This window comes from Camellia sinensis, chromosome 2, assembly GCF_055761805.1.
Source record: "Camellia sinensis isolate YWXY chromosome 2, ASM5576180v1, whole genome shotgun sequence".
Classification (NCBI taxonomy): domain Eukaryota; kingdom Viridiplantae; phylum Streptophyta; class Magnoliopsida; order Ericales; family Theaceae; genus Camellia; species Camellia sinensis.
Window position 1 is genome coordinate 204228596 of NC_138962.1, and position 21964 is coordinate 204250559.

Here is a 21964-nt window from a genome sequence, read left to right on the forward strand (position 1 = left end):
TACCATTTGGCAGTTCCACACATGTTGTTTGGGGATTTTGGCCTTTACACGCGTAAGGTGGGTAGAGGGGAGCACTGCTACCTATCCAGGGGAGGACAGCAGAGGTAGTGTGCCCATAATCCCTGAGGCTGCATGGCCAGCCTAGAAAAAGAGAAAATGGAGACGTTGGAGGTAACCAATCTGAGCAATTCTCTCTCTCTCTCTAAAAAGTGCTCTCTTCTTCTTCAAGTGGACTGACTTGATCGTCGGAGGGTCTATTCGGAAACACACCGCCGAAGAAAGATATTGTGGATTTACTCTGATAAATTGTAGTGTCCTTGGAATAGTTTAAGCCCCTTGAAATGAGACTTCTGGAATTCACAAAAGTTGTGCCAGAAAGTGGTGTGGGGCTGTAGAGGTTTGGATGAAACATGTACTTCTTGCTTCCCATTTCTTGCATGTTCATTTAATTTGCTGTCTATCAAGAGTTTTACTTTCTATTATGAATTGATATATTAGCTTTTTATTCAGGCACATGTACTGTTGAAGCAAAAGAACCTTGAGAAAGAAGAAGGTAGGTTTGTAAAAGTGACAATTTTTTTAATAACTAGTTACTGCTCTATATTTTTCATGCTTTAGGTGATACTGATAATAGGAGTACTTCTCCTATTGTTTTTTTTTTTTTTGATCCTACAGCTGTCCTCATTATGAATGGTCAAATTCGTGAAGAAAGGCAAGAAAAAACCGGGGAGCTTTTGGAAGGGTCACAAGGAGCAAGCGACTCAAGGATGTCACAGATGTTGCCATATTCTGAGGATGTTAACCAACTAGTTGGTGATCGCTTGCATGGGATGTCGAATGGTGTTACTTCCCTTGCATCTTTATTTAGAGAATCCATGGTGAAATTATATTTGTCTTTGAAATCTCAAAGCAAAGTTCCACTAGTTGTAGTGATTACCCTTGTTATGATTCTTCTACTGATGCAAGTAAATACTTCTTAACTTTCATGAGTATCTTTCCAATTTACATTGAAGGTAATTGGGTTAAGTTATTCTTTCATTTGAATTAGGAATTTGGTTCATTATGCTTATGACGATAGTTGTTCTTATTATGGTTGAGGGGTGATCCATTTTTGGATTTCTTGTTAGAGACAATCCAAGATGTTTTACTGCTGAAGTGTTTATATAGTCTTAATTTATTCATTTGCGCCATTGTTGTTGTTCCATGGTAGTTATTTAAACCATCTTGCTAAATGATAGGGTATGTTTTCTGTTTTATCTCAACCATTACCTGCAAATTTGTTATGGGTTTGAATTTTGGTTTTTTGTACAATGATGCATGACTTAAATGGCATAGAGTAGTATGTTGATTTGTCATAGAATTCAATTTTAAAAATTTCTGTTGTTCAGTGTTGTGTTAAAAATTCAAGCCATTTACATATCAATATCAATTCAAAATTCAATTCTTCTTGTTTTTGAATAAATTTTAATGTGTTGGTTATATATTAATGTTATGATATCAGTCTAGAAAGGAATTGTCTTTGAAAGTTTTAGTATTCCTTTAATGCTATTATAAATTGATGGACATGACTGGATCATATCTGCAATGTGTGCAAGAAAGTCCATCTTGCCCCATAAGATAATATTTATTGGAAATTATTTTATCCTTGCTCTTTGGAAACATACCTTATTTAGACAGTGAAATATATTGAGGATGTCTTAGGAGCGCACTTGACGTAAATAGTCTTTCAATATTTTAATAATAAGTATTGCCATAATGCTAGAATAAGTTGTTGAACACGACTGGAAATCTGTGGTGTGTGCAAGAAAGTCCATCTTGCCTCTTAGTTAATATTGATTGGAATTTAGTTTGGCCTTGCTGCTGTTTGAAAATATACCTGGTTTAGTTTGGGGGTGAAGTAAGTATATTGAGGGTGTCTTAAATATGTGCATACACGAAGAGTGTAACCCTTATATGTAGGGTAAAAATGAGCCGGGCCAAACCAATTAGTGGGTTCCTCATTAGTTTCAGTGAATTCCTACTTCATTTGATCTTGGCTTGAGCTGGATTAGTTGGATTCTATCTAGTCCCAGAGTGCTTCGTAGCTTGTTAAGCTGAGTTCATGTTGAACTGAACAAATTAATGAGCTTCAAACATGAGAATTACAAAAATAGTTATCTTCATATTTTTTTAACCTTTTTCCCCCTATTAGTTATTGTACGGCAGCTGCCATGTTGCACATGTAGGACAAATTTGCTTGGTGAGACTAGTTTTTTTCTTGTTATGTGCTCCATTCTGTCTTTGAGCTGGTTACCAGCATTTAATTTTCCCACCTATCCATATCCATTTTCCTTGTTCAATATTATCAGTGACCATTTATAATTACTATTACTATATTATTACTATTTCAATTTTTGCTCATGTTTATTTAACTGTTTTTCATGACATTTTTTATAGAAGGAAAAAAACTAACTATTGTTACTTCTCCATATTGCTTAAACTTTTTCTTATGCTCAAACTTAGGACTTGTTTTTGGTTTCCTCATTTGCTGCAGCTAAGCATAGTCATGCTCCTAAGTAGACCTCAACAAGTCCAATTGATTCCTCAACCCGATTACATGAGTACCATGTGTAGTTTAAGCGAACGAATGCCTGAAACGATGGCTTGGGTGGAGAAGCGGATTGACCATCTCAAGGACGAAATGCATGTGATCGAGACCTTGCTAGAAAAGATGCAGACCTTGCTAGAAAAGATGCAGCACGAGCACACATTCTTGAAAGCACAACTGAAAGATCTAGAGTACTTAAGAAGGCAGCAAAGATGATAGGTAACTGTATATCTGCCCATTCTTCATTATGCTGATAAATGTTCATTTGATTTTCATTTGTTTTTTTTATTATTTTAAATTCAATTTGTAAATCTGAAAGATACATTTCAATCTGGAAGATGAGAAAATTGATGTTGAGCTTGTTCTAATCACAAGTTGTGTACAACATTGCTGGCCTGGCCTCACATTTTAGAACTTGGCATTTGTGCTTGTGAGATTATGCTTGTGGACTCAGGACAACCTTGTTACTTGTATTTGTTTCTATAATATATATACACATTACAAGGTCTTGTTTGCTATTGCATTATGGAATTTTCAAATTCTAGCGTTGTCCGCTGAAAGATAGTAGACAATTGCGAATTGCATCAAAACCCAATGCAACATTGTGAAACGATAAGTTGCATGGACACAAATTTGGAATCTCTCGTAATAATTTTTTTTCTTTTTATATTTTGGGCAAATTACATATACTCCTCTTGAGGTTTAGCAAAATTATAGATACTCTCCTGAGATTTGAAAAATTACATATACCCCCTGAAGGTACTATTTGCATAATAAATTAGGGGGCAAATTGTTATGAAAATATAAACCTCAGGGGTCAATTTGTTATGAAAATATAAACCTCAGGGGGGTATCTGTAATTTTTGAAACCTCAAGAGTATCTGTAATTTAGCCAAACCTCGAGGGAGGTATATGTAATTTGTTCTTATTTTTTTGGTGGGGAAAAAAACAGAAGATAAAGGCATTATTTAGTAGTTAATTTTTTATGTTTTTCTGTAATTAAAATATTAACACCATTATATTGTCATTAATTATTTTTATTTTGTTATTTTTAGATATTTCCTGAATAGTAGTTTGCTTCTTGTGGAATGCGGGCGTGTAAAGATTGTGACCAACTTTTATTTTTGTAATCCACGGAAGAATAATGATGAAAATTTTTGGTTTTGATTTACGTTATTTAGATTTGTGAACAACATTATGTATGTATTATGCGACATTATATAGTGGGATGATTTTTATTGTTATGAATTTTTATTAATGTATTGTTATGAATGGAACAACATTATGAATTTTCATTATGTGTCAACTTTTGTTTATGTATGTATTTATATTATTATGTAATTATCGGTTTTTTTATAGTTATTTTTTATTTAATATAGGTTATTTTCATATTTTTAATAATTTTAATACAGTTTTTTTTTTTTTTTTTTTTTTTTTTTTTGAGACGGCAACATACACACCGTCTCAAAAAGAAAATTGAACCAAGGTTTTTTGCGACGGCAGCTTTATTGTCGCAAAAGATAGGGAATTGGCTGAAATGTAACACCTTTAGCGACGGTAGTATTCCCGTCGCAAATAGTCCTTTAGCGACGGTTCAGGTGCTGTCACAAATAAACCTTTAGCGAAAGTAGTTTTTGCCGTCGCAAAAGACCTTTTTAGCGACGGTAACATAGTGCCGTGTCAAAAAAAATTTAGATTTTCTCGCGTCATTTGCGATAGAATTTTTTCATCGCAAAAAAGGCCTTTTGCCGTCGCAAACAAAAGGCCACGGTGTTATGCCGTCGCTAAAACCCTTTTGCAACCCTCTTTGTTGCGACCCCTCACCTGCCGTTGCAAAAAGTCACTTACCGTTGCAAAAAATCTTTTGAGACGGCGTTTGGGTTATTTGCGACAGTGTTTTGCCGTCGCAAAAAATCAATTTTTTTTTGTAGTGACAATTCTTTTCTATGTAAAAAACATAACAAAAATTAAAGGAAATCTTAGTCAAAACCTTCTATGCCTGACGTGTTAGTGTATAAAAAATAATCCAAAATGTTTTATCTTCTAAACCCTCTTAACAGAAAGGACATATTAATATTTTTTTCCCTTTTTTTAAGATAATGTTGTCCTGAATATATATATCAGAAATTTGAATCAAATCTGTTAGACTGATAGAAGAGTAATACTACCTCATAAAATTGGATTGAGATCCTCTCCAGCCACTCTCTACTACCCTCTCTTCTTGCAACGGTCCAGATTTACCTAAGAGATGATCTAATGATCCAAATCACTTTATTAAAAAATAAAAAATTAAATTAACTTTTTTTATAGAGTGATCTGGACCGTTGGATCTTCTTTAGAGCAATTTGGACTGTTGCAAAAAGGGAGGCTAGAGAAAGTGACCGGAGAGGATCTCAATTTCACAAAATTGATGTGAAGACAGAGGAAATGAAGATTTCGAACATCTGACCCAAATCAGCGGTATTACTGAGAGAGTAGAAAAGAGTGGTAATGGCTTTGGGTTGGTTTAGGATGTAGGTTAGTTTTTTAGTTTTTTGATTTTTTAAATTTGGGGCTAAAAAATTTCATTTGGAATAGGTTTTTTAGTTTTTTTTTATTTTTGTGAGAGAAAAAATGAAATGATTATGAGTTGGATGTGATGTTTTGTCTTATTAAGTTAAAAAACGTATTCTATCTTTTTGTGACTAAAATAGTCAAAAAGCTAAAAAAACTTGACATGTCAAACGAAGGCTTAGGATTCTTGATGTGGACGGCCATGATTTTTTTTTTTTTTCTTTTTCCGACCTGTTTTTATTGTGTGTGATTCGTAATGGTGTTTGTTTAATAGTTTATAAATAAGAAAATAAAATTTCATCTCTACTTGTTGTGATTGCACATTATGAGATGTACTCTGTTTTTTTTTTTTATAATTTAATTCTTGTTAATAAACTGACAGTAAAATTTTACTCTGGTAGTATTTCCTTGTGTGATTTGTTCTGTAAATTCATAGTGAAGATATATTTCCTAATTAATTGATAATAAAATTTTATTGTTTACGTTAATTTCAACGGTAATTTTTTTTAAAAAAAAATTCATAATTAACCTAAATCTTGTTTGATCAATCTTGATGAGAGAATTATAAAAATATTAATTTTATTAAAGAGCAAATCATTTTAAAGATTAAAATATTAAATTAGTTAGTAAGCATATTTTGGTAATAGTAATGTAAACTGAATTTTTAAAATTTTTTTTTTGTACTTATCTTTAATGCATAAAATTTTATTATGAATGGATTTTGATCATTTAAAACCCCAATTATATAACCTTTGGGAAATTGTTTCTACTACCTCCACTGAAGTAGCCTAACAAAGTTATTTTCATCCTATTGGAGAATTCTACCATACACTTTCTTACTATATGTACTCTTAAATACTAATTTATTCCTTAATTATGATCAATTTTTTTATTTAATCATTACGTTATTTTGAGATATATGATTATACCTTATATAGTATTTACTTATAATTTTTTTTTATGACTCAAAAAATATAAAATTAAACTATTTTCTTGTTCAAATCTTTCCCGTATTTACTACATTAGATACGTGGGGTAAGGTGACAAAGTTATTTATTAATAAGTTGTTAAAATGTATATATATATATATATATATTTGTTAATACATTAGAGATGTGTGGTTGGTGACAAGTTATTTGGATGAGGTGTAGACCCACCACCAACAAAAGGAATTAAGAGGTTGTTGGGGATAATCTAAATAAGTATATTTTTTAATTTTTTATAAAATATGGGTTGAATTTAAGTTGGATTTGAAATAATGTGTTAGAGAGATGATGTAACTTAAATAATAACTTCTTTTAAAAATGCCAAACTAGTCCTAAGGGTGTTTGGGAAGAAAAAAAATAGCCTAGTGTAGGCTAAGGCCTCGTTTGGGAACAGGCTAATTTAGTAACTTTTTTGCTATTTGGCTAAAAAGGTAAGTAAAAAAAACTTGTATGTTTGGGATGACTTTTTAGCTAATTACGAAAAGATGTGCAAAAAGTAGAGAGAAAAGAGAATCTTTGACTTTTTGGTATGGGTTGTTGGCTTTTTGATTAATTTAATAACTTTTTGACTAATTGACTAAAATAGCCTCTTACCAAACAAGGCCTAAAAATCATAAAAAGACAAAATAGGCTAAAATAGTTAATAAGACAAAATATCACATCAAACTCATAATCATTTCACTTTTTCTCTTACAAACATCTCATCCAATCACAAAAAAATTCAATCATCTTCCCAAACACAAAAATTTTAACCTAATAAAATAACCAAAAATTAAAATAGTCTACTAAAATAGCCACTCTCCAAACGAGGCCAGTATATGAAGGATACAAAACAGAGTACTATCTCACAAATAAAGTAATATATAAATAAAAAGTATCATTTTGGAGACAGAGAAAGGGAGAGAAAGATGGAAGCGGTGGAAAAGGGTAGTGTTTGTGTGACAGGTGGAACAGGGTATGTAGCATCATGGTTGATCAATCGAGCAAGGATCCTCTAAAGTGATTTTTTTCTAAAGTTTCCTAGAGTGTTACATTGTGTGGTTGAGATTTACTGGCAAGTCACATCAATTTTTCTGATGTGACTTGCCAGTAAATCTCAACCACACAATATAACACTCTAGGAAACTTTAGGGAAATTTCACTCTAGAGGATCCTTGGTGTGATCAAGAAGCTACTTGAAAATGGTTACAGGGTTCGAACTACAATTAGATCTTATAACCCAGGTAATTAATCTGCCTGTTTACCTTTCTCAAAACCCTAGTGATCACTTGCTTGTATGTATGTGACTGTAAATTTGATGGGTTTTCAATCGGATCATGTTTTGATTTGAGGGGTGACTGTAAAGACTTTGCTTGATTCTTTCATGTTAGGATATTAAAGCACAAGTATTGCTGACAAATAATATTCTAGTTTGGGCCATTGAGGGATCTAAAGAAACAATAATGATTTATCCCATTAAAAACACCACCACTAATAGCACTAATGCATTAAAAAAGTAAAAAAAAAAAAAAAAATACAACTCCGAGACCAAAACATCACATCATTAATGGCGGGACCCACTGCCAGCTAATTAGTGGGAGCACTAATTAGTGCTCCCAAGCATTTTTCTAAAACTATTTAGTGGGTTTGGTTGGAGTTTTTTGAATTAAATTTTTTGAAAATTGAATTTTTTAGTTTTCGTATTTTTTTTTGTTTTTAGTGAATATTTTTAAAATTTTAAACATTTTTTTACGTTTTTAGATACACTTTACTTAGATGTATCTAAAAAGTAAAAAATTTATGAAAAATTAATAAATATATAAAAATACAAAAAATGTATTGAATTCTCGTTTTTTTTTTTTTGTATTTTTGGTATTTAGTGAATTTTTAAAAGATTTTTTTTAATTTTTTTTGACTTTTTAGGTATATTTATGTTAGGTATGTCTAAAAATTAAAAAAAATTGTTCAAAATATTAAAAAAATTCAGTAAAAACAAAAAAATACGAAAAATAAGAAAGTAGAATTTTCTGGAAAGTGTTTTTGAAAAATGATAACCAAGCATAGTGATTTTTCTTATATATTTTTTCATTTCTTTAACCAAATTAATTTCTAGGTGTTCAAAAAAAATTCTAAAACAGGTTTCTGAACCAAATATAGAATTTTTATAACTAGACAAAAGCATGCAAATTACAATCACAAAAAATCCTAATATTTTCAACTAGACAAAAGCACCACAAAGAAAAACTCTAATTTTTACAGCCACAAAATAATTCTGGAAAAATCCTAATTTTTAAACTAATAGATTTTTTGAGTAATTTTATCCAGCAAAAAACCTTGATAAAATGGCTGATTTAATCATGACGATAATAATAATAATAATAATAATAATAATAATAATAATAATAATAATAATAATAATAATAATAATAATAATCTACCTAGGTGAGGTGAATTATAGTTCTGGAATAAGAAAATAGATGAGTATACTCATTATCTTGAAGGTGACATAGTATTATTAATAAAAACTATACAATTGAACATAATAACATTAGAATTATATATACAGACATATATAATTATATTTCATAGCATTACCCAAATATAATTATATGTATATATATGGACGTGAAATCATAATGTTTGTAGGTGAAATTGAGTATTATCAAATGTCAACTGATATTCAAGAATCAATTCATAAAAAATACATAATTGAACATTATGTATTATATATTATGTTTCTATTTTATTATTAAAAGCAATCACTCAATTACTATGAACAAAATCAACTCTACAACATGTGTCAACCTTTTAGTCCTAAAAAAGAGTATTAGACAATGAAAAAAAAGATGATGATTATGGGGATGAAACACTTGAAAAGATCTAATTTATCCATTTGGTGAGTCATTAACTATATAAAAGTGTAGAAAGTAGAAATAAGGGTATCATGGTCCTTTCACTTTCTTGTCATTTTAGTAAATTAAACCAAATACTATGTTATATGGACTCGGATACGGGTGTCAGGTACCGGTATGTCTCTAGAGGTCAGACTCATTAAATCATAAATTTAAGGGTACGTGGACTCGGCAAAAAAATGTCATATTTTTATATTTTTAATCTAATATATGAGATAAAATGGTACTATATGTAACTTACAGTGTCAAAATAACATTTATAGCAATTACACAACAATATGTACGTATAATAATTGTGTTATATACAATTATATAAGAAGTATCCGTTGAAAAGTATCCGACACATATCTCATATCCTTGTCCGAGTGTTGAGTGTCTAACATGGGTATTTGATTTATTCTGAAGAGTCCATGTAACATAGACTAAATATATTAATCACGGGCATTATGGTAAATTTACCCTTTTTGTAGTGATGCCATCTGATAGGGAGTGGCAGTGGTATTATAGAGATTAAGTGGGGTAGCAATCGTATTTCAAGAAAACAGAGAGGGTGTCAATGTAATTTACCCTATTCCTTTTTATTAAGATAAAACAAGTACTGTACATATATTTAGGTCTCATTTGGCAACTATATGTTTTATCTAAAAAGTCAAAAAGTCATTATAAGTTGTTACATTACTCTCTCTACTTTTCTACACATTTTTTTTTAAAAAGTTAAAAAATTATTAAAATAATCTGTTTCCAAACGAGTCCTTTATTTGAGAATGGTTATGTTAAAATAGTAAACTATTTCTTGTTCAAAATACCTAATTTTTAATAATGTATTCAAACTTTTCCTTCCTTAATTGATAGTCACTTGGTAGAATGGGTCAAAACATTATCTTCTGTTCTTCTACAAATCATTCACTCAAATCATACTTTCATAGCCAAGTAGATTTATTTATTTATTCTAAGATAATGCTGTGTTTGGTTGGGGGATTTAGAGAGGGATTTGGAAAGAGAAATGGAAAAGGTAGGTGAAATGTGAATAAATCATGCCTATATTTCACATAATTTCATACACCTTTTCCATTTCCCTTTCCAAATCCCTCCACAAATCCGTCAACCAAACACGCCATAAATGAAAACGAGAGGAAAAAAAGCCACTAAGGTGGCCTATAGTACATCACACTAGCTATGTCTAGTAGAGGATGTGAAGGTCCTCACTCGAATGAGCACCCTTATTAGAGCATTTTCAATGGATCATCTAAAAATGTGTTGAAGTGTATACGCGGAAGTGAAACTCAAATTTGTGTCGTATTAGGTAATTGAATGACTACATGGGTGTTCCAATGAATTAGTTAACAGTGTGTTATCTTGTGGGTCCCACTTTTTGTGAAGGGGAGAATTCACTAGCCACCTAGTCCATCACTATCATCCATTTTTTTTGGCCAGACTTGTCTCCAGTTTACTGTTGGATCCATGGAGCCTACCACAAGTCCTGTTTCAATAATTTGAATTTTTCAATGTGTAGAACTCGTCGAGTACTTTATTCCTATAAAAAATCATGTTGATCGGATCAGAATTTTGTCAATAATTTATTTTGAAAATTATATTTACTGTTGATAGAAATTTGATCCGATCAAGTAGATATTGATATCTGATCAACGTGATTTTTTAGAAGGATAAAGTATTCGACGATTTCTATACATTGAACGGTTAGGATTATCGAAACAGGACCCATGATAGACTCCCACAGTCCGAACAACACACTCTAGTCCGATCTTGAACTAGAGAGAAGCTTGGGGCCTTTTTTTTATTTTTTATTTTTTATTTTTTATTTTGCTTTTGGAAGAGCTTTGTAAGAGATGAGTGGAGCCCACATTTTGTTTTTTAAGGGACTCTCCACAGTTAACACAGAACACTATGACTGACACACTAACATTTTCATTGAAGAGAGAAAAAATGAAATGCGGCTCCTAATTGCTAATGGCTGACACTAGGAGCCACTTTAGCCTATCTAGAGATGCTCTTACCTAGTAAATTAGTGCAAAAATTCCCTTCCCATGCTCATTGGAGAGGGAAAAAATGAAATGTGGCTTCTAATTGCTAAAGACTTTCATTGTGAATCAAAAGTTTCATAATGTCAATTATAGCCTCATGTAAACCAGTTTATACACCTTGATTATAAAATCTGTATAAGCAAAAAAGAGAATATATGAAATATATATTTAGGCTAGGTCTTTGGATGTGTGGATCGCATTGAGAGGCTGGGCTTGCTCAGTCATGTATTTGTGCTCGTTGGGTTATGTATTGAGCCTCATTGTATGTTTCTTCTTTTCTGTTAATAAATCCTTACTTACAAAAAAAATAAATAAATTGAATTTATCATTTCTAGTACCCATTTACTATTTGGTCTTTTAGCCTGCATTTACAATGTGATCTGTCCATGTTATTTTCAAATCAAATTGTGTATCAACTATCAAGTGCAAAGTCTTGAGATTTTTTTTGACATTTTTGATCTATGGGTTTTCTGACCAGATAACAAGAAAGACCTTAGCCACCTCACAGACTTGCCCGGTGCATTAGAAAGGCTTCAAATTTTCAATGCAGATCTTGCCCTTCCGAAAAGTTTTGATGCAGCTATCCAAGGCTGCATCGGAGTCTTCCATGTTGCTCACCCCATGGATTTTGAGGACAAAGAGCCCGAAGAAGTCAAGGTCCAGAGAGCAATCAACGGCACCCTCGGCATTTTAAAAGCATGCCTTGATTCGAAGACAGTGAAACGAGTTGTATACACTTCTAGTGCATCCACTGTTTTGTTTAATGACAAGGGTTTAGATGTTTTGGACGAGAGTGACTGGAGTGATTTAGATTATATTAGATCCTTGAAGATTTATGGAGGTTCATACATGATTTCCAAGACCTTAACTGAAAAAGCTGCTCTAGAGTTTGCTGAAAACATGGATTGGATCTTGTTACTGTAATTCCTACTTATATCCATGGACCCTTCATTTGTCCTCGTTTGCCCGGTTCAGTACACTCTTCAATGGCTATGATCCTCGGTATGTGTCATTTCTCATGACTTGCCTCTTCTTGCATTTTGTTATTTCAGATTATAGTTGTTCTACATACACATAATTTGATAATAGGACTGTATACAATTGTGAGAGATTTGTGTCTGGTTCTACTATTGAATTTTGTTCGCTTAGAATTTTTCTTTGGATTATCTGAGTTAGTTGATTCAAGTATTGTAAAATAGTTGGGATGACTTCGGAGAATTTTGAAGGATGAGTTGTTGGTCACCTTTTGTGGATCAGCTTAGGTTGCACAAAAAACTATATTAATTTCAGTGGAGAAAATAGATTTATGGTCGCTGAAGTTCATGTTCCGTGTAATTCTGGTCCTTCAAATTTCAATTTCGTCAATTTCATCTTTGAAGTTGTCAATTTGAGTCAATTTGGTCTAATTTGAAACGAACTGTCTAAATAGTTAATGGAATGATAAAAAAAATAAAATTACTCCTGTGGTCCCTAAAGTTTTTAATATTGTCACTTGCTCTCTAAACATTGATTAAAAGATGCCACATAGACTTACAATATTGAGGAACAAAATAAACAAAATTTAAACTTTGGGCACCAAAACACATACTTTAGACATCATAGTTGAACTTTATAATTATTCCGCTAACAATTTAGACGGCTATTTGGAATTAGACCAATTTAACTAAAATTGAAAACTTTATTGATGACCAAACCAAACGAAACCTTAAGTCCCATCAAATGGAATCGGCTTGAAAAATTAAAACATAAGTGATCAAAGTGACACAGCGTGCTTCAAGGATCATAAGTGTATTTTTTCCACCTAATATCAGCCCTGCATTTTTTTAAACAATTTTTTCCATTCTCTGTAGGCAACAAAGATCAATACAAGCATCTTACTAAAGTGGAAATGGTGCACATTGACGATGTTGCCAGTGCACATATCTTCCTTCTTGAATATCCTGATGCAAAAGGGAGGTATGTTTGTTCGGCAGTTAGAGTAACAATCGATAACATGGCTGAATTTCTATCAGCCAGATACCCAGAATATCCAATACCAACACCCGAGTGAGTTCTATTTTCTTCTTTTTCAGTTTTCCGAGTTTTTCTTGTTATTTTTCCATTGTCAAAAAACATATCTTAGTCATCACTCTTCCATTTATTTATGCAGATCCTTGAAAGAAATTGAAAGATTCACATTGTCTGACCTATCATCGAAGAAGCTTTTGGATACTGGGTTCAAGTATAAGTATGGCCTTGAAGAAATGTTCGATGGGGCGATTCAATGCTGCAAAGAGAAGGGTTTTCTCTAGTTTTATGTTTTTGGCACGAGTTCTTAAAATCTCTTTTTATAATGTTGTAAACTAAGAACACTTATCAAGCTGAAAGTGTTGGTTTGGTTGAGGCGCTCTCTTTACTTGTTGTGATGCCCTGGTTCGAGTCTCACCAGCTTTGTGATACAACTTTCCCTATCCCTAATACTCTCCTCCTATTGATAAATAAACAAATAAAAACTGAAAACACTTTTTTGTTTGTGTTGTGTCAAATGTTACGTTTTTTGAGAGCTCTATTTGGATTGAGCATGTGTATATGTACAGAGAAATCAGATTGAGCATTGGAACATTCATTGTTGTTTGTTAAGGCAATAGAGAGGTGTAATTTATTTTGTCACTATGATTTGTAATACTAGAGTGATGAGAAATTGACAAAATACCCCTTTTAGATTTAACTGTTTCGAACTTAATAACTGTCATGATTTATCTAATTACTCTACATATACTTAATGTGTGTTCACACCTCCAATATATATATAATCATGTTAGGAAGCAAGCATTGGCCAAGCACATAATGCAAACTTGTGATGAACTCTTTGACATTAAAAGTTTGATATTCATGTAACCTTCATCTCCCCAAGATTGTACTTAAAATTGCAATCACAAGCCATCATCCAAACTCATCGAAAATCTTCTACACAAGCATATAGTCCATATACTAGTTAAACTCATCCATTAGATCTTTATCTAGAAGGAGAGGGAAGAACTTCTGTACAAAAATATCTCCATGACAACAAAAATGAATGAAGGTCACCAAGACACACCTATTCAGTTGCTAGAAAACAATGATTGGATTGGAAAGAAATTGGGACCTACTCAGCTTTGAGATCTTGCCTGGAGATGTTGTATTTGCCTCCATTTTGTTTCTCCCTCAACTAATCAAAGTCAGAGAGGAACCTAGTTAGAAACTAGTTACAAATTTTGGAAGTAAAAAAACAAAAACTTCAAGTTCAACCTAAAAGATGTATTAAGGATGTGTTAGGATATTGGATTTGTAGAGGAAAAAACAAGACAAAGGAAAACGGAAAAGAGAAAATGAATTGTTTGGTTGTGTTTTCATTTTCTTGGAAAACATAAAAACTTTGTTTGTTGAATTTTTTGGGGGGGGGAAATTTCTGAAAAAAAAAAACTCATTTTTTAAGAAACGTCAAAAAGTGTTTTTGGAAATTTTAAAAATTATTTTTACACAGAAATGAAAATGATGAATATTTTTGAACTTTTCATTATTTTGCTTATGAAAATATGGAAAATGAAAATAACGTTGTTTTTAGTCTTTTCATTTCCCGTCACAAATCTAAGATACAAACACAATCTAGAAATCAAGTTGATAAGATGAGAATAGCCATCCATTTACAATAATATTCTTGAACCATGAAAAGAATTCTTTTTCAACCTACCCTTGAAATAGAATAGCAAGTTTATATCACCAAATAAATCATTACTATCGTTAAGAAATCCTTAATTAAAAAAGTAAAAGTAAAAAGAAAAATGAAAAAAAAAAAATGTGGCTTGAATGATGGATTATTGATCAGTATTTAGTTTGGATTTTCAGGATTCACTTTTCAAAAAATTAAAATTTTTTGTTTTCTATGTTTTTTTGTTTTCATTGATTTTTTTTTTAATATTCTAAACAATTTTTTTAATTTTTAGATACACCTAACATAATTACATTTAAAGAGTATAATTTTTTTGAAAAAAATGTTTAGAAAATTCACTAAATATAAATAAATAAAAAATGAGAATTCAGTACATTTTTTATATTTTTGTACATTTATTAATTTTTTTAAATTTTTTTTTGCAAATATTTTACTTTTTAGATACATCTAATTAAAGTGCATCTAAAAAAAAATTGCTTAAAATTTTAAAAATATTCACTAAAAACAAAAATACACCAAAAATAAAAAAATTCAATTTTTAAAAAATTGAATCCAAAAATTTGAAATCAAACACACTGATGGTATTGTTTTTCTATTTGAACTGCATTGAGCTTAATGTGTACTCCAACAGATGCAGCAATTTTGTACTGAAGATTAATGATATAGTTTAAGCGAACACTTTGTTTTGAAACAAAGGAAAAAAGTCAGGATTATACATGAATGTGTGTTTGTGAGCGCGTCTATGCCTGTAAAAATAAACGCTATACGAAAAATCATACAGAAAATGAACAGGGTGTTTGAGAGGTACCTTTCCGAAGACTGACTTCCGGTAGCGGTATCCCTAGTGAAACACAAGGCAGCAAATTGACACAAGAAATGTAAAGCCTTGATGCATTTGGAATATTAAAAATAAAAATAAAATAAAAACTAAAAATGAGATCGAAAAATTCATGTTACTCTGCTAATAAGCAAAAAAAGAAAAAAAAAATAATAATACTAAATAATGTTTAATTGTGGACTAACCTTGTTTGTTCCATAAATGTAATCACAGTAAGTGAAGACTGAGGCAAAATTGCTGTGACTTTGTTTCCCAACAAAATGGTGATAGTCATGGTACTCTGCCCCTCCATAGAATGGAATAAACTTTGTGATGCTCCAAGGGAAGTCATATCTGGATAATCAGTGACAATTTGCTTCAAAAACTATATTCACTAACATTATTTTCATACAAATAAAAAAGAATAAATAATATTGATGCAAGTGATTAGTAAGCAAAATGTATTAAAAGATGCTATCTACCTTGAAAAGCTATACCAACAACAGCCCCAAATTTAAAATCTACAGTATAAATTTTAAAGTTGTTATTGTGGGGCACAATTAGAATGAATCTTGTCCTTCGATTGTGAATTCTAAATATTTTTCCGAACAAATTTTATGGATATATAGCATTGTCGAAATGGACTAGATCTAGATGTTATATTTTAGGAGGAAGGGGCTAATATAAAAGTAGTTCACCTTTGAAAAAATATATTTGAGAAGCCGAAAATATATTAGTTTGGTGAATTGCAATAATTTAGTAATTGTTTTTGACAACAAAAACAGTTACTAAAAACATTTTTTTTTTTGTTTTCAGAAAGCAAAAGCACACTACTAAACTAGTAGCAGATCAAAAGGTGTGTTGAAAATATTCCATTTTCAAAACAAGTAAAAACACTTTTTTTTTTTTTTTTTCCTTTGATTTTCACTTTTTCCTTTTCTTGGAAACAAAAGCAGTTTACCAAACTCATTTTCGTTCCCAACTTTCAAAATTATTGATAACAGAAAGCAAAAATGTCAGCAAACTCATACCCGCTATGAGTTTCAATGGCCTCCAGCTGCCTCAAGACCATCCAGAGCCAGAATGTGATCATGTGGCCAGGAACCATCATAGGACCAAGAAACGATGCGAATCCAAGGATCAAAACCTCTGCCCAGTGAGCATAGGGTGCTGCAAATCCAATTGGAGCAGTGTATTCATGGTGGACTCTGTGAATTTTCTCATATCCCCATTTGCAGTGAAGCAACCTATGCAGCCAGTAGTTTGAGTAGTCCTCAATAAGAACATACACCAACATTTGCAAGAGCATCTCTGTCCCTGATGGCAATGGCAACCCTGTTCTAATCCCAATGCTCTTCAACCATAGAAACAAAATTTTGGTTTTACTTCTCAAAACTTATATTCATATTAAAAGGGAAAGAGAGAGAAAAAAAAAAAAACGATAAAGGAAAAGACAATAAAGCCAAGGGATTAGGGGATTAAGGTGTTGATTGAGAACCAACCAAAACAAGTTAAAAAATTACCACAAAAAGTAAAACTATTCTCTCTATTTTTTTATATTTTTTTTTTGTTTTAAAAAATTACTAAAAAAATCAATTCTCAAAAGGCTTCTACCTCCAATTTCATTGGATTTATAATAGTATTGTTATCCCAAAAACTGGCATATTCATAGCAATATTGATAAATGCAATGAATAAAGTGTGTGCATAGCTAACATATAAATTCATTTATATAATTGTCTTTGGGAATCGGTCAATTTTAGAAACATATGCGTTCAGAACATTTTTAAGCAAAATTTTATGTACACGTATATATTAAATACAAAATCCTACGTACATATTCATAATTAGTTCATTGTTTGGAAATACTAATTAATAAAATTAAATAATGTCTTACTATATAATTCGATAATATAAAACAACAAAGAACACATTATATTTGGCATCCTCTACATATAAAATACATACATATTTATAGGGTAATTATTTAGTAATCTTGAAATATAGACACATGGTATTTTATAATATTGTGATTGGTAAAGAAGGTAGGTAGGTGGGATATTGTGTTGGATGATTGACAAATATGAAAGGACGTAAGAAATTAAGTTTGTTAGGAGTACGGATACGTGATATTCCGAAAACAGTCCATAATTTTCCCATATTTAAATTATGTTGTGAGGTATCTTATATTTATTGTACACTCAAATTATAATAAAGGGTATTTTATGGAGGCAGAGGGCCTCAACATATTAAACCCTAAACTCCTTGACAAAAGTGTGTGATTGAAACTACATTTTTGCATAGCATGTTATATACCTATACAATATATATGATATAAATAATAACTATTATATTATCTATGCTATCTTCATCTATACTATTATATAAAACACACAATTCAAAAAAAAATTGCCAAGACCTTCGCTTTCCAAAAATGCTCCTAAATTTATTAGCCATAGAAACTACCCATCCAGCAATCCAAGAACTATTTAAAACCATTTTCAAATGCAACATATTTTTCTCATTAATCAATCTTTTCAAACTTTCAAATATATAATTACAAGTGTTATATAAACTACACAACTCTCTCTTGACAAAATTATGCCACATATTTTTTATACCCAAATTATCCCAATATAATAGTCAAGTTTTTTGTTTCAAATTTTGATTTCTTCAACAAAAATAAAAATAAAAATAAATCCATTTTTATGTTCAAATTCTTTCCATTTGATTTCTTTAGATGAAGATTATTATAACCGTCTTCCATTTATGCATGTGTACTTATGAAAACACCGCAATTTGAATATTCATTTCCCCCTCAATTAACGAGGGTAAATTCGTAAATTCACAACCTGATTTTGTAACTGATTAACTAACTTCTACAGCGTAAACAACATGATTTTGTAACTGATTAACTAACTTCTACAACGAAAACGCGAGAGAGAACTCTCAATATCCTCTGTTCGAGAATTTCCCCCAATCTTCCTCGTCACTTCTTCGAGTCTTCAATTCTCTACACATTTTCACATTCCGATGTATATATATATAAAGACATTTATTCATAAATCTTTTTTCACCTATTTATGTTTTACTCTTATATTCCAATAAATCGTATAGGTGATATAATTATCAAAATATTTCTAATAATAATATTCACATTAATAATGTGAATATTTCGTGATATGAACATTCGCATTTTCGCTGTCAATGTAAATGTTCACATTATCAATGTGAATATTCACTAACTTGCTAACCGTTCAAAAAATATTTTTAATATAAAGTTGTATATAAAATACCTTAAATACAAAAATTAGGATTTTTTGGATCAAATATACAAATAATAGTACTTACTAATAAATGCAAGTATATATGTATTTAAATATATATATATATATATACCTGAATGACAGGGAAAGAGAAGAGCTGGAGAGGACCGACGACGAGAATGAAAATGGTCATGACGTTCTTGTAGCAATTGAACATGTCTTTGAAGGAGTTGTTGACTTTAGGTTGAATCTTGAACCTCTCAATCTTGTTAGACCTCAAGAGCTCTGCGATCACGTAAGGCAGAGGAAGCAAGGTATAGAAGACGAGCAAGAAGATGGTGTTATGGCAGTAGAGAAAGTAATCGGACTTGTTAGCAGAATACTTGAACCATAGATTCTCTGCAAATTTCAGGTTTCTTCCCAGAGATGACTCTGCTTCTTGGATGCTCTGAAATGGCAGCATTGTCAAAAATCTAGGTTTGTCTCTGTCTCTCTCTGTTTATATGTATATGCTTGAGTTTTTGTAGAGAGAGAAAGAAGAGGGGGAGAGAGAGAGAGAGGAATGCAGAGGAAGATAGAGAATTTGAGAAGAGGAGAATATTGTGTGTTGTTGCAGAGTAATAACAGAGAGAGAGAGAGGGAGGTGGATGGTGGAGAGAGTATTAAGGGCATATTGTGAAGTATCTATGGTTGTGGGGCAAAATAGCTAGATATTAGGTGCTTATAATTAGGTGTTATTTCAACAAATTTGTCTTTAAAAGGAGGAGTTTTTGCTAGGTTTAATTTGTTTTAAAAATGTTATGGATTATAAAAATTTATTTTAAATTTTATTTGATAGTGAGTATGTAGTGTAAATTTAAAGTTAATTGGATTTAAATATATTAAAAAACATAGACCATTGATTATTTACTCTGGATAATTTTTTTGAATTTTTTTAATAGGATTTGGGGAGAGAAAATATCATTTTGCCTCCCCAACTTTCATGCATTTCTTAATTTGATTCCCAAACTTTGATTAATGTCAATTTTATATCTAAATTTTTAAAATTTTGATCAATTTGATCCTTGTTGTCACATTCCGTCTACAATTAGACAGAATGTGTCGACGTGACATCAAAATTCATTTGAAATTTTATTTTACCTCACAAATTATACCTTAAAAATCAATTTGCCTCCCAAACTATACCTTAAAAATCAATTTGTCCCCACGTCAACACATTCCGTTTTATTATGGACGAAATATGACAGTAGGGGCCAAATTAATCAAAATTTTAAAAATTTAGATGTAAAATTAATATTAATCAAAGTTTAAGAATCAAATTAAAAAATAAGTAAAAATTTGAGAGGCGAAATGATATTTTCTCTTGAGGGGAGGGGGCATTGAATGAGGGAAGATTGTCTTTTAATCACACTAATTCAGTGTTCTTATTTATTTACTTATCAACATATAGTCTTAGCCTGTGTTTGGCAAGGGCTTTTTCAGGCTTTTTTGGCTATTTTAGCCACAAAAAACAAAATAGGCTATTTTAGCCATAACAAACAAAACATCACATCCAACCTATAATCATTACATTCTTCTCTCACAAAAAAAGTCAAAAAAGCTAAAAAGCCCTTCCCAAACCAAGCTTTTTAGCCCAGGCTAAAATAACCAAAAAAGTCAAAAAGCCAAAAAGCCAACCCACTTCCCAAACGGAGGCTTATTAGGATTATTAATCAGGGGATTTATGGGTTCTTTGTTACAGCGGAGTGGAAAGAAACTAAAGATTTGGAATAGCAATGGAGAATAAAAAATTATGGTTAATGCCTCATACTCCCACTGGGGTGACCCCCCAGGACTTCCAGTGGAGTGTGATTGGTCTGTTTGTTTTTTATTTTTATTTTTTTTGATCCAATGGATGGCAATTTAAAACCGGCCCGATGGGGACCCGACCCCCCGATCCCGAATTGAGCGGGTTTTCCCCGAAAAATACCCTCGACGGGGCGGGGATGGTGATTAAAAATCAATCCCCGAACAGATTCGGGCCGGGGACGGGGATCAGTGTTCCAGTCCCGTACCCGGCCCGGCCCCGTCCTCGATCCCGGCCCGGATCAATCCCCGATGTTAAATTACAATTTCACCCTTATATATATATATATATATATATAAACCAGGTCACTGACTACTCTCTCTCTCTCTCAGAAAATACCCGTGTCCTCCATCTCTCACTGACTACTCTCTCTCTCTCTCAGATCCACCACCGCCGAGCCTCGCACCACCACCGCCGACCACTGTCAAGCCTCGCACCACCACTGCCGAGCCTCGCACCACCACCGCCGACCACTGCCGAGCCTCGCACCACCACCGCCGAGCCTCGTACCACCAACGCCGACCACTACCGAGCCTCGCACCACCACCGCCGAGCCTCGCACCACCAACGCCCACCACTGCCGAGCCTCGACACCACAAACAGATGAGATCTTTTTTTTCTTTTTTTTTTCAGATTTGTTTCAGACAGATCTGATTCACAATTTTTTTTTTAGATCTGTTTCAGATCTGTCTCAAATGAGTTGTATTTTCTGATGATGTTGTTGATGTTGTATTTTCTGATTGTTGATGTTGTATTTTTGGATGATGTTGTTTATGTTATTGTATTTTCGGATGTTGTTTCAGATCTGTTTCAGACTAATAATTTTGTTTCAGATCTGTATTTTCTGATGTTGTTGTTGTTGTTGTTGTTGTTGTTGTTGATGAGTTGCATTTTCTGATTTTTTTTTTTTTTTTTTTTTTTTTAGCCGGGGAATGCTCGGGGTCGGGGAAACCCGATCCCTATTGGGGACGGGGGTGGGGGCAGTGATAGGTTTCCCGTCGGGGATCGGGGCCGGGGCCGAGGGGAAATTCTACCATCGGGGATCGGGGACGGGGAGTGCGATCCCCGGCCCCGCCCCGCCCCGCCCCGCCCCGTTGCCATTCCTACCAATGACTAACCCTACAGGTGTGTGGGGTGGTGGGAATGCCTGAAGATTGGGGTCTTAAGCGCAGCTTAAAAGTTATTTATCAACTTCAAACTTATGGCCTTTTTTATATTTTTGCCCTTACTTTCTCTCTTCTCTTGCTCTGCAAGCACCCGCGATTATCACCACTGCCACTCCTCCACCT

The 21964-nt window shown here is 32.3% G+C and overlaps 3 protein-coding genes across 3 annotated transcripts; 2 read left to right on the forward strand and 1 right to left on the reverse strand.

Annotated features, from left to right (window-relative positions):
• The first annotated feature begins 280 nt into the window (after positions 1-280).
• LOC114299561 (uncharacterized) lies at positions 281-2803 on the forward strand. The gene is made up of 4 exons (XM_028244336.2): positions 281-412; positions 511-553; positions 676-878; positions 2534-2803. Exons 1-4 carry the CDS (start codon positions 404-406, stop codon positions 2801-2803), a joined length of 525 nt encoding a protein of 174 aa, XP_028100137.1. The 5' UTR covers positions 281-403.
• Positions 2804-7025: 4222 nt separating this feature from the next.
• LOC114299569 (vestitone reductase) lies at positions 7026-13560 on the forward strand. Its single transcript, XM_082916619.1, is given in 6 exon segments — positions 7026-7109; positions 7298-7349; positions 11538-11954; positions 11957-12061; positions 12910-13105; positions 13209-13560. Coding segments are annotated over 6 exon segments (987 nt in total). The 5' UTR covers positions 7026-7034; the 3' UTR covers positions 13351-13560.
• Positions 13561-13896: 336 nt separating this feature from the next.
• LOC114299562 (methylsterol monooxygenase 1-1) lies at positions 13897-20280 on the reverse strand. The gene is made up of 5 exons (XM_082916620.1): positions 18963-20280; positions 16596-16918; positions 15771-15918; positions 15556-15588; positions 13897-14246 (listed from the first exon to the last, which is right to left on the reverse strand). The coding sequence occupies exons 1-5, from the start codon at positions 19290-19292 to the stop codon at positions 14184-14186; spliced, it is 897 nt and encodes a 298-aa protein (XP_082772746.1). The 5' UTR covers positions 19293-20280; the 3' UTR covers positions 13897-14183.
• Between the last annotated feature and the right edge of the window lie 1684 nt (positions 20281-21964).

Bases quoted from the DNA above. Each gene is read 5' to 3' on its own strand.
- LOC114299561 (XM_028244336.2), top strand. The intron at 554-675 runs GTAGGTTTGTAA...TTGATCCTACAG, and splicing joins GAACCTTGAGAAAGAAGAAG to CTGTCCTCATTATGAATGGT. The intron at 879-2,533 runs GTGAAATTATAT...CATTTGCTGCAG, and splicing joins CTTTATTTAGAGAATCCATG to CTAAGCATAGTCATGCTCCT.
- LOC114299562 (XM_082916620.1), bottom strand. From the start codon at position 19,292: ATGCTGCCATTTCAGAGCATCCAAGAAGCAGAGTCATCTCTGGGAAGA. The intron at 15,919-16,595 runs GTATGAGTTTGC...CTGATTATCCAG, and splicing joins GCCATTGAAACTCATAGCGG to ATATGACTTCCCTTGGAGCA. The intron at 14,247-15,555 runs GTACCTCTCAAA...GACTTTGATTAG, and splicing joins GGAAGTCAGTCTTCGGAAAG to TTGAGGGAGAAACAAAATGG.